The sequence below is a fragment of the Lichenostomus cassidix genome, chromosome 4 (genome assembly GCF_008360975.1).
Source record: "Lichenostomus cassidix isolate B80296 chromosome 4, HeHo_3.0, whole genome shotgun sequence".
In the NCBI taxonomy this organism is placed as follows: domain Eukaryota; kingdom Metazoa; phylum Chordata; class Aves; order Passeriformes; family Meliphagidae; genus Lichenostomus; species Lichenostomus cassidix.
The window spans coordinates 64,508,055-64,521,391 of record NC_139484.1 but is presented as its reverse complement, the minus strand read 5'-3'; the positions used below and the strand labels follow the sequence as shown (position 1 = coordinate 64,521,391).

The 13,337-nt window shown below is 39.7% G+C and overlaps 1 protein-coding gene across 6 annotated transcripts in view; it reads right to left on the bottom strand.

Moving 5' to 3' along the window:
* NSD2 (nuclear receptor binding SET domain protein 2) overlaps positions 1 to 13,337 on the bottom strand; it is a 99,482-nt gene that overhangs the window by 6,319 nt on the left and 79,826 nt on the right. For all 6 annotated transcript variants that reach the window (XM_085059613.1, XM_085059612.1, XM_085059615.1 and 3 more), the window contains 10 exons: positions 8,732 to 8,863; positions 7,573 to 7,696; positions 6,342 to 6,542; positions 5,476 to 5,655; positions 4,241 to 4,397; positions 3,305 to 3,510; positions 2,738 to 2,841; positions 2,243 to 2,512; positions 2,031 to 2,147; positions 91 to 232 (listed from right to left, as the gene is read on the bottom strand). In XM_085059613.1, the coding sequence (XP_084915739.1) occupies positions 91 to 232; positions 2,031 to 2,147; positions 2,243 to 2,512; positions 2,738 to 2,841; positions 3,305 to 3,510; positions 4,241 to 4,397; positions 5,476 to 5,655; positions 6,342 to 6,542; positions 7,573 to 7,696; positions 8,732 to 8,863 (1,633 nt within the window). The remainder of the gene's footprint in view (positions 1 to 90; positions 233 to 2,030; positions 2,148 to 2,242; positions 2,513 to 2,737; positions 2,842 to 3,304; positions 3,511 to 4,240; positions 4,398 to 5,475; positions 5,656 to 6,341; positions 6,543 to 7,572; positions 7,697 to 8,731; positions 8,864 to 13,337) is intronic.

The following is a 13,337-nucleotide window of genomic DNA, read 5'->3' as shown; positions in this document are numbered from 1 at the left end:
TGAATCAGTTCAACCATGACTGCCCCACTGGTAACTGCACAGAAGGTTTAACTTAGGGAATGAAACCAAAGCCAGCCAGAGCTGATGTACCTGCAGGAATGTCACACACAGCAAAGAGCCCGACACGAGTGTCTCCATTCACTGTCCACTTCAGAGTTTCACAATTTGGTTGGCAGCTGTGATTCATAAACCGAGAATAGTTTCCTTTGGGGCCAGCATCAATAATACGGTCCTGGAGAGCAAACCAGCAACAGCATGAGTTTTTTCTCTCCCCCCCTCATAAAAAAAACCAAAAAATCATCCATAACTGATTTCAGCAGTTGCATTCAGAACAAACGTGGTACTGCTCTCCAGAGCACACAAGTCAGCTGATGGTACATGTTGTATTGGAAACTGTAGTGTCCCATGTAGCCTGGAATGTGACACTCCCAAAGCAATACTCAGTGCTCTAGCTCACATTTTCCCAGCACCCATCACAGCCACAGGGCAGGATAAGTGCTCTTGTGAGCATTGTGGTGGGCATGTTAAGGAGCCCCTTCCCCCAGGAAGCCTCAAAACTCAGCCTCAGTCCCTTTACCATTTACTTTGTAAATGAAGCTGTGAGGCATTTATGGTGCTTTATGGCATTTACCAAGTCACTGTATGATTACTTCCAGAGATTACCAGTTTCTCACCAGATTTCTTTCCCCAAATCAGCCTAATTTAAACAAAAGCAAGCTCTTGGTTAGCCAAAAACATCCCATCCCTGCACACAATTGCTTTTTAATTTCTATTTCCACCAAATATACCAGACATTACAAAATTAAGTCTTGAAATCGCCAGAACTGTGTTTCTTTGCAGAGCTGCTTGAGAAGGCTTTGCTTACGTATGAAGTATTATTGTAGTTTCCTTCTAACTCACTTTTATAATGCACATGTATGTCTGTCATACCTATGTGCACACACTTCACTGCATGGGCAGCTCAGCCTCCTAATGGCATCAGCAGTTTTGGCAAGATAGACCCACAATGAGCATTCATTAATTACAGTAAGATTCAAATGCATGGTCAGTTCAGATATTTAACACAGGGATGTTGTATGTTAATCTAGCAGAGAAGTAAGAAACTTTAAGTGTTCAGAGAAACGTGGTTTCATCCTTCTGTGGAGCTAACTTCTGTGCAGGAACTCCTCAGTTACAGGACTAATGAAAACAGTAGCTGTGGAAATACAGAGCAAGAGTCTTGGGAAAAGGAATGGTGGTTTGGACTGAAAAAAATGCAGGACTGGCAGCCAACTCTTCTTTTTCTCCTAAGCAGCTTCTTCGGGGACTAAAGGAATATAATACAGATAACCTATAACTCCTGCTGTCCAGGTTCTTCCTTTTCTCCCCCTCCTGAAGAATAAAATACTCAGAGGTGTGCACAGAACCACAGATGCTGAATTATTCTGTTGTGTTAATTAATCTGCTGCAATAATTTGCTGCAAATCAATTTGTGGAGGGCTGGCTGGCTCCTAACACAGAAAGTGCTTTCAGAAAAGTTTCTACAAAAGCACAAGCCTAGTTTTGTTATAAACAAAGCAAGGGACAGATGGTTGCAAGAAAGATTAAATGCCCAATATAGGACACAGCTTCACAATACTATTCCATGTTCTCTCAAGTGAGAATTTTATTTTCTGTTGTTGAAATTTTAGTAAAAGCATTGCTAGCAGCAATTCTTTCCACTGTATCACTATTATTTCCCCAAACTTCATACTTCATTTTAAGACTAAGCACATAAGTACTTTGTACTTACAGATACAGGTAAGCACTGTACTTTATTTCAAGCAACAAAGCATGACTTATAGACCTTAATATATAATTTATTACATAACACAGAACTAAGGCAACTTATTATGTACATACAGAATAGAGAGAGAAGGCACAGAAGATGCAACACAGTGAAGATATGAAACTGGAATGTCAAAGGTAGCACAGTGCCCTACCAAGGTGATCAACAGAAGATCAAAGTAAGGTTATGAGTAAATAATGACAGAAAATGTCAAATACCCTACCTTATCAATAGTAAGCATATAGAAGTGGGTGATGTCATTTTCATGTGCATATTTGATTCTTGCCATACACTCCTCTTCATCAATCAGCTCTCCAACATACTCATTCACAAACTCCCCCTGAAAGACACCAAGTCTCACTAGTGAATTATATCCCAAACCCACGAACAGCATTGCAGGTCACCGATTCTCTGCTGGGTAAGAACAACTCCTACCTTTTTAATGTCTCTCTTGGCAACCAGACCCCACCCTTTGCCATCAGTTTTGATGATTTTTGTCTCAGGGTACTGACGCTTGGTAAAGCACTGGTTCTGGCACCTCTCTCCTGCTGGACAAACTTGAGGGTGGCACTCATACATCAGCATCCGATTGAGGCACTCGGAATCAAAGCCACAAGGATTTTCATCCGTGGGTTTGCAGTTGCACTTCGGAATCTCAGATATGTCAGCAGTGTATATCTGCACTTTACCACAAGGTTTGTTCACCTGGAAAATACATTAAAACTGTTCAAATATGACTTTTGATTTTAATTTTATCCTAAGTTATTAAGGTGGTTACTAATTTGGTTTTGCACCACTAGATGTTCCAACGAAAGCAAAACTTTACCATCTCATGACTGTAAAAGCACAGTTATCATCATTACAACCTCACTCCATCTCACTGCCCAGCTCAGACCTTCACCTACCCAGTGTCACTTCCTCAAACTTTACCTTAATATGTTTGTATGGTGGAGGTTTACGTTCACTCTCCTGGGTTTCTTTGGCTTCTCGTTGTAGCTTTATTTCTCGAAATCGAGCTTCAGCTTCTTGCAAAGCTGAAAAAGATTGCAGCATCAACAGAAATGCCAGAAAGAGGATTACTGCCCCCAAACTGACTTGTTCATTCCCATGTGTGTTAAAACAAAGCATCATCTCCTTCCTAGTCCCATCATTCAATCTTCCTGCAAACAGTGCTGCTGGAGTGTTAATGCTCTTAACACAGTATAAATGTATAAATGTATAAATCCTACTCTTTCAGTCTCCCAATTACAACTTGTTTTTCCCTTTCAATAAAGTAAAGATCATCAGAAATAATTCCAGCTAGATCTCAGTCTTTTAAAAGACATGACAATAATGTTTTCATTCAAAGACAGTAACAGGCACTCCTGCCCAGGACAACAAAAACTTCTTTAATTCAATATTGTAAAACAAACGTTCAAAGCTAGACCCAAGGCTATGTGTGAAGAAAGCAAAGCATGCATATCCCAGGATTATTTTTGTTTGCTTTTAGCTATGTACCATTTTTGAAGACTTTTCCAATTCCTTTGATCCCTTGGTATCTACTCCCTCTGTCTCCCTCCATGTAAGGAAACACCCGTGCTTGGTGCGTCCAATAGTAATCCTTAGAACCAAAGAAAAACACAGGAAATTCTCCGATTTCATGCTTCATTTTCTGGATATTTGGGGGAACGTTTTTCGGATGGCAAACTTCTGCAGGCCACCATCTAGCACAGAAGTACAAATAAAAAAATACAGCATTTTAGTCAAGCTCTTTCTGCAAGAGACAGTTTAACATGTCAATCGAAACAGCAGTAACTGATTATTATTTCCAAGATCCAAGAGGATTTAAAATCCTTTCCTCCCCTCACTCAGTAGGGAGTGAGTGAAGACTAGAAAAGGGAAGCCTGACACTCAGATCTGTGGGACTTCACCTGCCTGCAAGGTAAGCACACACAGAGGACTCTTTGTATCTGGGTAGTAAAACCATCATCTTCACAAGGCCTGCAATCAGTGTAATTGTCAAAGATCAAGAGTTGGTTGATAACACTGCTTAATGTTTCAAGGATAACCCCCACCCACCTCTATCTCACTCAAATCTCATCCAAGTGTAACACCAACAACCTGAGTGACTGATGTCCCAGCCTACAAGTGGGTAATTTAGCCAATTACCAGTTTGCCAATTTATTGGAAGAGATCTCTGAAACAAAAGGGGTTGAAAGCCCATACACTGGAGGCAGAAGTCAAAAGACTCAAGGAGTCCTGTATGGGTAATGCCTTGGCCAAGAGCAAAGCTGCAAGTCTTTGAACCTGAAGCTTGCAAGGAGGTGAGGTCCCTAGTTCTGAGAGGAGTGAGAAATCAGTGTGCAGCAAGGCTGGCCTACAGGAGCAACCAGCTGTATGATCCTTAGTTAAACATGCCAGTACTGTAAAACAATACAAATTCCTTCATCAGACCTGTAATTTCCCAGTTTAACCCAAATAATATCCTGGAAATGGAGCTTCTTGCCCGCCCTGCAGTCATTGCAGTACCAGCTCCCATCTGGCATTTCGATGTTGAGGCAGTCAGGGTGAAAGGCTGCTGGGCATGACTCACAGCACAGCAAACTCCCACCTGCAGAGACACATAAAAAAAGGAAAAAAGAAAAGGTTGGAAAACACCAAGATCAAAATATAAGTTCTGCATTCCAGACAGGTTAAAAATGATACATATGTAGTAGGTTCAATTAAAAAATAAATGGTTAAAACATGCTGACCCTCAGCAACAAATACACAGATCACTTAGTTGTGTTCAGCAGCCAAAAGGTTCTGACTAATCTGAATGCTTGGCAGACTCAGGTTGGTAATAGATGCAAGAAAACAAGCAAGCTGGTGATAAAAATGCCAGAATAATGCACAAATTATAATTACTTTGCTATACTTTAATGACTACAATATGTTTAACATAGTTTTAATATCTATTAACACTTCTCTGTATGAAAAAATTTAACCTCAACAGATTTCTCTTATGATTTTGGGGTTTTTTTCCACCTTGAGGGAGAAGGAACAAGGTTGTTAGTTTGTTCCAGGAATTATCAAGCGGAAAGTTGGCTGCAGCTTAAAAGCTGCTATGCTGCATGTTAATTTGTTAACAAATCAGGTAAAGTTTCACTGCTACAAGTTTAATCAGCACTATGCATTTTGTGGTTCTCAATAAGGAACAGATTTATTGTACAAGATAAAACAAAACAGGCTTAATTAGTGGCACTCCCAGCAACAACTAATACTGATTCAATTTGCTGTCTGCTGCTAAACTAAAAGCAACTCTTAAAATATTTATGCTGTAATACTACATATTAGCAATAAAGAAACACTAAAAGCTTTAGAACATTGAACACAGGGGAAAGAACCGAGAAATACTCATTAAGTGTCTCTTGTAAAGAATTTAATCAGGCTTCTGGTTGCTGGATAAAGCCCAAGTAAAAACATTCTTCAATGAACTTTTTTCTGAAAAAAAAAGGATATTTAAAACCCTGAAGCAGCATAAGCCAACCTGACATTATACCAAAACCTAACAAAGCCTAACTCAATATGCCACATTTCCAACGATCTCCTATAAACAGACCAGAAAAACAACACTTAAGCTGAAGAATAAAACATTTTGATGCCGCATTTCCTAAGGAGCCCGCTGTTCAAGGAGCCCTGCTGTTTACCTTTGGAGCACACAAAGCACCAGCTGACGTTGACGTGGGCGTGGTGGCTCTTGCCCTTGGTGGCAGTGAAGTGGTTGGTGCACACGATGCTGTTGGAGGCGATGACGGCACATCCCGCGGCGATGCAAACGTCGCCGGCGTGGTACGCGACAGGGCAGCGCACGCAGCGCATCATCTTCCCTGCCAAAGCACAGAGCCCACAGTTACCTTGGGACAAAACTGACTGCTAGCCAAGCATAGCAGTGCTGGGGTACTTTGGAACTAAACTGACTCGTTATTTCAGCAAAAAAAATGGCAGCGCTGAGACACGCTATATACACGCACGAAATCCCAACCATTGTTTTTGCATACTTGCAAAAATACTGAATTAATAAAGGTTTTTAAAGGACACTACAGCCAATTTAAAGCACTCTAAGACTTTAATTATGCATACCATGGTAGATCAGCTCTTTCTCAGTAATGAAATTTTGTCTGCAAATGTTGCCCAAAGCTAAAAACCTGCACAGAATCAAATGTCTCCACATTTTGTGCATTTGTAGTGTTTGTACATTCTCAGGTCCTGCCCTCAGTGCTTGGCCTCTCTCCTCATCATCTATGCATTCTAGATTTCATTCTCTCTTGAGAAGAAAACATGGTTAACTATGGATAACTGAAAGCTAGTTAAAAAAAAGAGCACAAACAAGATAAATTCTAAAGTTAACTAAAAATTATTCTATTACTACTTCTTTAAAAATTCAGAATCAATTGAAAACCATTTAAACCTAAAAATAAAATACAGCTAGCAGCTCGCAAATGGATACATTCCTTACCTTAATATACCATAAATAAATAAATCAATCAGTCACAAAAATGTAAAATAAAACTACCTTTTGAAATTCGTGGATGTGAGGGGTTGCTAACATGACAACTGAGGCAGCTGTGGAGAGGACATCGAAACCCCCTGTTCTCAAACACAGTGAGATGAAATTTTTTCACACAAGCTTCGTGGTAGAATTTTCCACAGTGAGACACAACACAGCGTTTCACATCTGCCTTTCTCTCCTTACACACGAAACACGTGTGCACACCTGGTGGCAAAATAATAAACAGAATGTAACTCATTTTTCATCCAAACACATGAATTTAAAACGTTTCTCTAGTGCCTTTATGTTACGCATGAGGGAGTTGCTTTTGTTGTGTGGAGAGGTTCTTTTTCAACAAACCAAATTGTATTACTTGATGCAGGAATCTATTTACTTTAGCTCTTTAGTATTAAACACTGATCTGCTCAGATGCAGATAAAATAAAGTTACAGTGCAAACCCATTGCAGTTAAAGTGTACACAGCAACACCCAAAGCCTCACCAATCTGATTTTACATTCTTATTTATAAGCCTCAGTACGCCAGGAAAACTGTGAATTTTTATTTATTTTTTTTTTTTTAAACCAGTGAAATAGGATGATGGGTTGTCTTGGTCCTGTGAAATCTGAAGCAGGACCACAAACCAAAGACAAGCATCAGCTAATCTTTTCTCTGGACTAGTTGGAACAGCTTTATTTTGAAGCAGCAGTTCCAACAAGGTTTATTGCATGTACTGAAATGAGCTTATGAGCAAGAATGCAAATCTTATGTAAAGTTTTGAGATTAAGAACTTCCAAGCAGTTATTACAGGATTAAAAGCAAATGAAATTATTAGCAATAAGGTAGTCTTTTAACAGGAAAAGCAAAAGATTGATATAGACACACAAAGTACTGAAAAAGGACTTGAAACGTTTCACTTGCTGCTCTTTTTTCTAGGATTTCTTAAGTCTTAGTGACAGATTTTAAATCTCATCTTTAATTGTACTCAGAGAGAAAATAATCTGCAATTATTAAGGCAATGGATTTCTGATTAAATTAGCCAAGTTGCAAGAGAGTTCACAGCGAAAACAGGGTGAACTTTATAAAACATGGCACACTTAGGGTACTCTATGAACTCCCACCCTGTCAGGTCCCAAAGGATAAATAAGGATTCTCTGAGGATACATACTCTGTCCAGGAGGATGTCCTAGAACAACACATGGGAAAACTATAGCTTTTTTTTTTTTATTTTAAATTAATAGAAAGGGACAAACTTGCCTGATGTACATTCACTACAAATGAATTTTCCTGCTGGTCTTCCAGAGAGCCCAAGGCAGCTTACATGAAAAGCTCGATAGCAAAGTCCTTCACACAGTAGGAGATCACCTGTTTTTTCACACAGCTTTTACAACACAAAGGCATTGAATGTTAAAGAAAAGTTCACATGCGGAAAAAACCTGTTTTCTTTATTCCTTTTCATATACTGCTCCTCAAAATATCTTTTCCCATTGGGGAAATCAAATTTAACAAGTGAAAGATAATTTTAAAAGCATCATCACATGCCCTGGTTTCAAGTTGAAACAGGTAACAGAATCATTAAACCACTAGAAATATCACTCTCAGACCATGGTTCAGGAGTAAATACAACCTGACAGAAAAAAAAGGAATAGAAAAAAAGCTTTAAGAAATATTCCCTGAGCATACTGATGCATCTGAGGGGTTAAAAAGCATCCTTACTTTCCTTTTCCTTGGCAAAAGGAAATCAATCTAGTTGGCACAATGATACTTCTAGGTCTGAGTGGTTAGCAATGACACATGCATAACTAAAAATGAACCAAACAACAGTGCTGGCAGAATTTAAGGATTACTCAACATTTATAGATAGATACAACCTCATCATCACTATGTACAAGAAATGGAAATGTAACTGCTTGCCTAGTCTCATGGAAACAAATTTGATCTGTCTACTTGCACTGTGTTATCATTTCACAGCCTCAAAGCCTTTCTGGAACAGTCTGAGAAAGGTTTTTGCTCTCAGTCACACACCATGGCAGAGCAGTGCTGCCATCCCTGCTGCACTCAGAGCACAAACCCCACTGGGCTGGACTTCCTCCTCTGTGCTAACAGAGAAACCAGCAGCTCTCCTGCATCAGCTAACCAGTCACCTGGCAACACTCATGTGCTTCTTCTGAGGTACAAATTATGCTTATCTTACTGACCTGGAAACTCAAGCAGAAAGGCTAAGTCACTTACTGGAGGTCAAGGAAAAAATAATTAGGTATTAAGAATTCCATTTACTGCCATGGCAACCTCATCACTAACAGACATCTCCGACACACGTGATAAACCTGTTTCTGGCCTAATATTGTCATTTTTATATTTAAAAAAACCTTCTCTAGACAAGCTTGGGAAACACAGCCCAGCTAACATCTCTCACCTGACACACATATTCTTTTTTTGCTCCTGCTCCTCGCTCAGATTTTTTGGATGATATAGAAACTTCAGTCTGAGTTTCATCAGCACTTTCATAGGGAGATTCTGAGCGCTCATCTCCTTGGCCATCAGAGATCTGAAGATTAAACACAGGTGTTAGAGAAAGCAGCCACAGAAGGTCAGCCCTGCAAAGAGTAAGAACTGATGGAAGCAAACAGACTGCAATTCAGACTAGCAGATTTAGGCACACTCTTCTGGTTTTGTTTCCCCCACCTTCAAAAAAACACCTTGATTAAAATCAGAATATGCATTTGTGGAAGACTCACAAAAAGGATTATACAATAATCCCCCTCACCAGCAACTCAATAGCAGCCAAAACAGAACACCAAAACTTTGTAATATGGCATTTTATTTATATTTAGTTCTGTAATACAGTTAACAAGAAGTGCCTAGCCATAACACAGGGATATCTTCAAATCCCTTGATGGAAGTTTGAGCATGTGGTTTATGAGAGAGCAACAGTCAATTTTAAAAAAGAAACTCGGTAAACTTGAAGCTGCATGTAAGTCTCTGACCCAAATATTCTCCAAGAAAGTGGGAACAGCATACAGAAGAGAGGAAGAAAAGAACAAGCAGCTCTCAGTATGTTTAAGAAACATTATAGTCAACAATGAATTCAAAATACTACAGAAGATAGCCCTGTTATGGATAAACCTTATATAACAGTTCTATACGTAATAAATATGGGGTGTTTTTAAAAATAGTCATATTTTACTTTAAAAAAACCCCATCCTAAGTAACATATTTAAAATAAAATACAGGCTACTTCTCAGTTCAGTAGAATTTAAGGAGGTAATGGACAACCAAGTAATTTGTCTCATCTCACATTACACCAGAAGACATAGAATTTTGTGCTGCTGTCCCCAGATGGTACTCACTGAGTTGTGCCTCACTAAGTGCATCCTCCAGGAGAGCATCACAATTTGGAATTGCAAAAAGAACCTGTTACTTCTCTTTGAGCTTGTTCTAATGGTTATTCACACATACCATCACCAGTACCATCTCCTGCCTCCTTTGGGTTGTCTAATTGCAACTCACAGCTGATGATGCTTTCTCCAGGCATTTCAGCTATATTAAAAATCCCTTGGAAGCAGACATTTTCCTCCTGTGGAAGCATGCTGCAATTAAGGCTGTTTCAATCCTTTTTGTTCCACCCTCTAATTTTCTCCCTAGGGGACTTTTTCCAGCATCTAGAGCATTTCAGTGGGGTTTCTCTAAACCTTTTCTGTGCTCTAAAAAGGTTGTTGAAAAATCAAGCATGAGAACTGGAGGCAATAACCCATTAAAAGTCTTGTAAGTACTGTATCCAAAGCAAGCCAATGATACTACTCTTCTCCACTTTTGTATTGCTGTGCAAGAATCTCCCCAAGTCTCTTAAATACAGCACTGAAAGTCACTCTAAATTGCTGTGCTACTCAAGAGATCATTTTGCCAGTAGCCATTTGTCAGGATACAGACACACCACTTTCTATGAAGAATTTACTTTCTGTTTTCAGACACAGAATCTTGTATTTATCTACAGTAAACCACCTTTTTCTATAAATGATCCAGCTACATGCAACCTCCCTATCAACCAATCCATGTAATGTGAAAAGGTGATTTATTTTGAAATCAGAAAGAAAAATGTAAGACCAAATCAATTTAGTCTTTATAAAATCCCTTTAGAAACACTGGTTTTGAGTGATTACTTCTCACTGCTGCTGCCAGCTAACCTGCATTCCTCCATTTAACATTTGCTTTCCTTGATCATGCCTAAAAATATTTTATAAATTGGCTCAGACTGACAGTTGTTGGTTGGTGGTTTTTTTCCCCCACATTACTGGTAAATTCATTTCCTCTGTGCAAATAAATACTATCCAAGTGATTCATACCTACACTTCACCTATGAGTATTTCTACAACTGGAGTGATCTGGAGATTCTGCCTGACCATTTCATAAGTGGTTAAAACAAACTGCATGTGAAATCATTGCTTTGTTCAGGCACCAGGAAATCTCTGTCCTCTGGAAGGAGCAGTGAAATAGAACACTGCAAATGCAACCTGAGTGCAAGGCCAGGAGCAGTCAGTTCTTGCTGGGGAGGGGCAGATAAAGGAAGGCAGCGTGGGAGCACGGCAAAAACACATAACCAGTTTCCTTTATGGTTTAAGTAAACTCACACACATGCTCAGTTCTGTTTAAACTATTCCCACAGAGACATTAATTAGTGTAAGCAGTGCACTGCTCTAACATTTTTAGTACTTCATTACGTTCCTGTTTGAACTAGCCAGAATTAGTCATGGTTAGAAAAGAAAAAAGGAAAAACAAGCTGCAAGGTCTAAGATCTGTATTTCTTTTCTACTTGAAAGCAAAACAGAACAAAACAAAGCAAAGCAAAACAAGCAGGCTTGCTGTAACCTGACACCGGGTTTGCCACCTTTTCCCCACACCACAAAACACCTAAACCCTGAGAGAACCCATTTGTGCAGCACCCCTTGAGTTAATAGTCTTCCCAGCAGCACAAGCCAGAGCCTTGCCCTTTGAGGAAGGCACTCCTCTTCCCCCAGCTCACTGCTTTTGAAGGCAGAGCAGAGAAACAGAACATAACCAGTGACAAATATATTCAGTCAAGAGAATGAGTCAAAGCAATGTTTCCCAGGATTTTCCTTGGTTTATATACTCTGCTCAAATGAAGGATGCAGACCTCCATAGGGAAGGGAACCCTATTGGCAGAAGGCAGTTTTTCAGAATCCCCCTAGGTATGGGTGACAAAACCCCAGCCATTTGTGAACCTCAGGCTGACATCAATTTTCCTACAGAATGGAGATTTTACTGCCTCAGAAATAACGCACCAGTCCTTTATTTAAATTAAATGGTTACCGAGCCAAAAAAAGGAGCAGCGCTGGCAAGAATCAAACCCAACATCACAAATGCAACCACAAAAGCCAAATTCTATCAGCCTGTTCAAGATAAAACTTGGCAATTTACACCCACCTATAGATTAATGCCAGGTTTCAAGCACAAACAGCAACACAAAGCATGAACAAAATACCCTCAGCTCATTAACCCAATGGCTACCAGGCTGAGAGTATCTTTCAAAATCTCTCCTTTATAGCAGTCAGCAGCCTCACACACACACTTTACAGATAAAATGCTCTATTAACCACCACTTTTGTATAACACAGACAAGACTGGATACCTGCTCATGGCTGTCTCAACCCCTAAGAATCACTGCAGTCACTACATTCACAAGCAGCTCAGTGATGCACTCGTATGGCCTGCTGCAGGCTGCAGAATGCACCTCTGCATCCCTGACATCATCACCAAAGGTTTAACCATCATATCCAACAGCTATAATTTATTCACAGCTCACACACATTTCACTACCAAGCCTGATTTCCTATTTTAGGTCCCTAATAAAGGGGAAGGCAAGCAGATTCCCCGTTGTAAGAAAGGGAAGCATTTCTTTTGGATAATTTAATTTGAGCCTTATTTGTATCTTGCAGAAGGTGAAACACTCTTTACCAGACATCTCTGGGGAAAGTTCCCTCTGTGAAGAGAGCTGGAATTCAACACCTCAGCTCCTGAAGTTATCCCAGAATAGCCAAAGGAAATATCAGGGAAGTAAAAGAGTGTCTGTTCCTTCAGGCCTGTGGAGAAGAGGCTGAGACAACCTTTCATCCAATGTTTCTCAGAGAGGATTTAGAACCTAAGTGAGGTATAGCATGAGGTGGTTGGGAAAACTGTATTTGTAGCCCAAGCAAGCTGTAGCAGCACTAACAGGTTTCAATTCACCCGGGGGACACTGAGTTTTGCAATTAAAATACATGTAGATTGAAACAGTCACTAAGTAAAGATGATTTACAAGAAGATTCCTAGAAATTAGTTCATGCTGACGTGACAGATACCTCTGCAATGAGACATAACACTTCTGTGGGTGGTAAACACAGCTTCCCACACTGGAAGGTCTAACAGTTCACATACCACAGCCCAAATCACAGCCTTCAATAAAAATGTGGACAGGATTTAGGGGGCTTTTTGCTTTACTTGTTAAGTTACAAAGATAAATCTTTCCCTTGTGATCATGCCAGAGCTCGTCTTGTCCTTGTTTTTGTAATCTAATCGTCCTAGCAAAGGAAATTCTATGTAATTAACTCTTCTGATATTCAGGCCAAGGTTCAAAGTAATCAACATTTAGATTAGTGGCAAAATGTGCTAATTGGCAATTTGCAGCTATTTTATTCTGCTTTACATTTGGAGTAATTTCATATTTCTTATAAAAGCAAAGGACTGTTTTAAAGAGTGTAAATTTAGAGGGAAAAAAGCCAAGGCTGCTCACTTTAGAGCACTGAAATTGTGCCTGAAAAATCTGAAGTTTCTGCACTGAAATTGTACCTGAACTCTACAATCATATCCACTTCTCGCTAGCAATTATTGCTGCTGTGACGTGGAAGACACTCCTCCTCTGCTGAAGTAAGGATCATTGCAAGCACCATCAACCTTCACATACTGCACATCAGTCAGGCTTTCCTTCCCACTTCCTTCAATCACTAAATGTCAACATTATTTTGTGA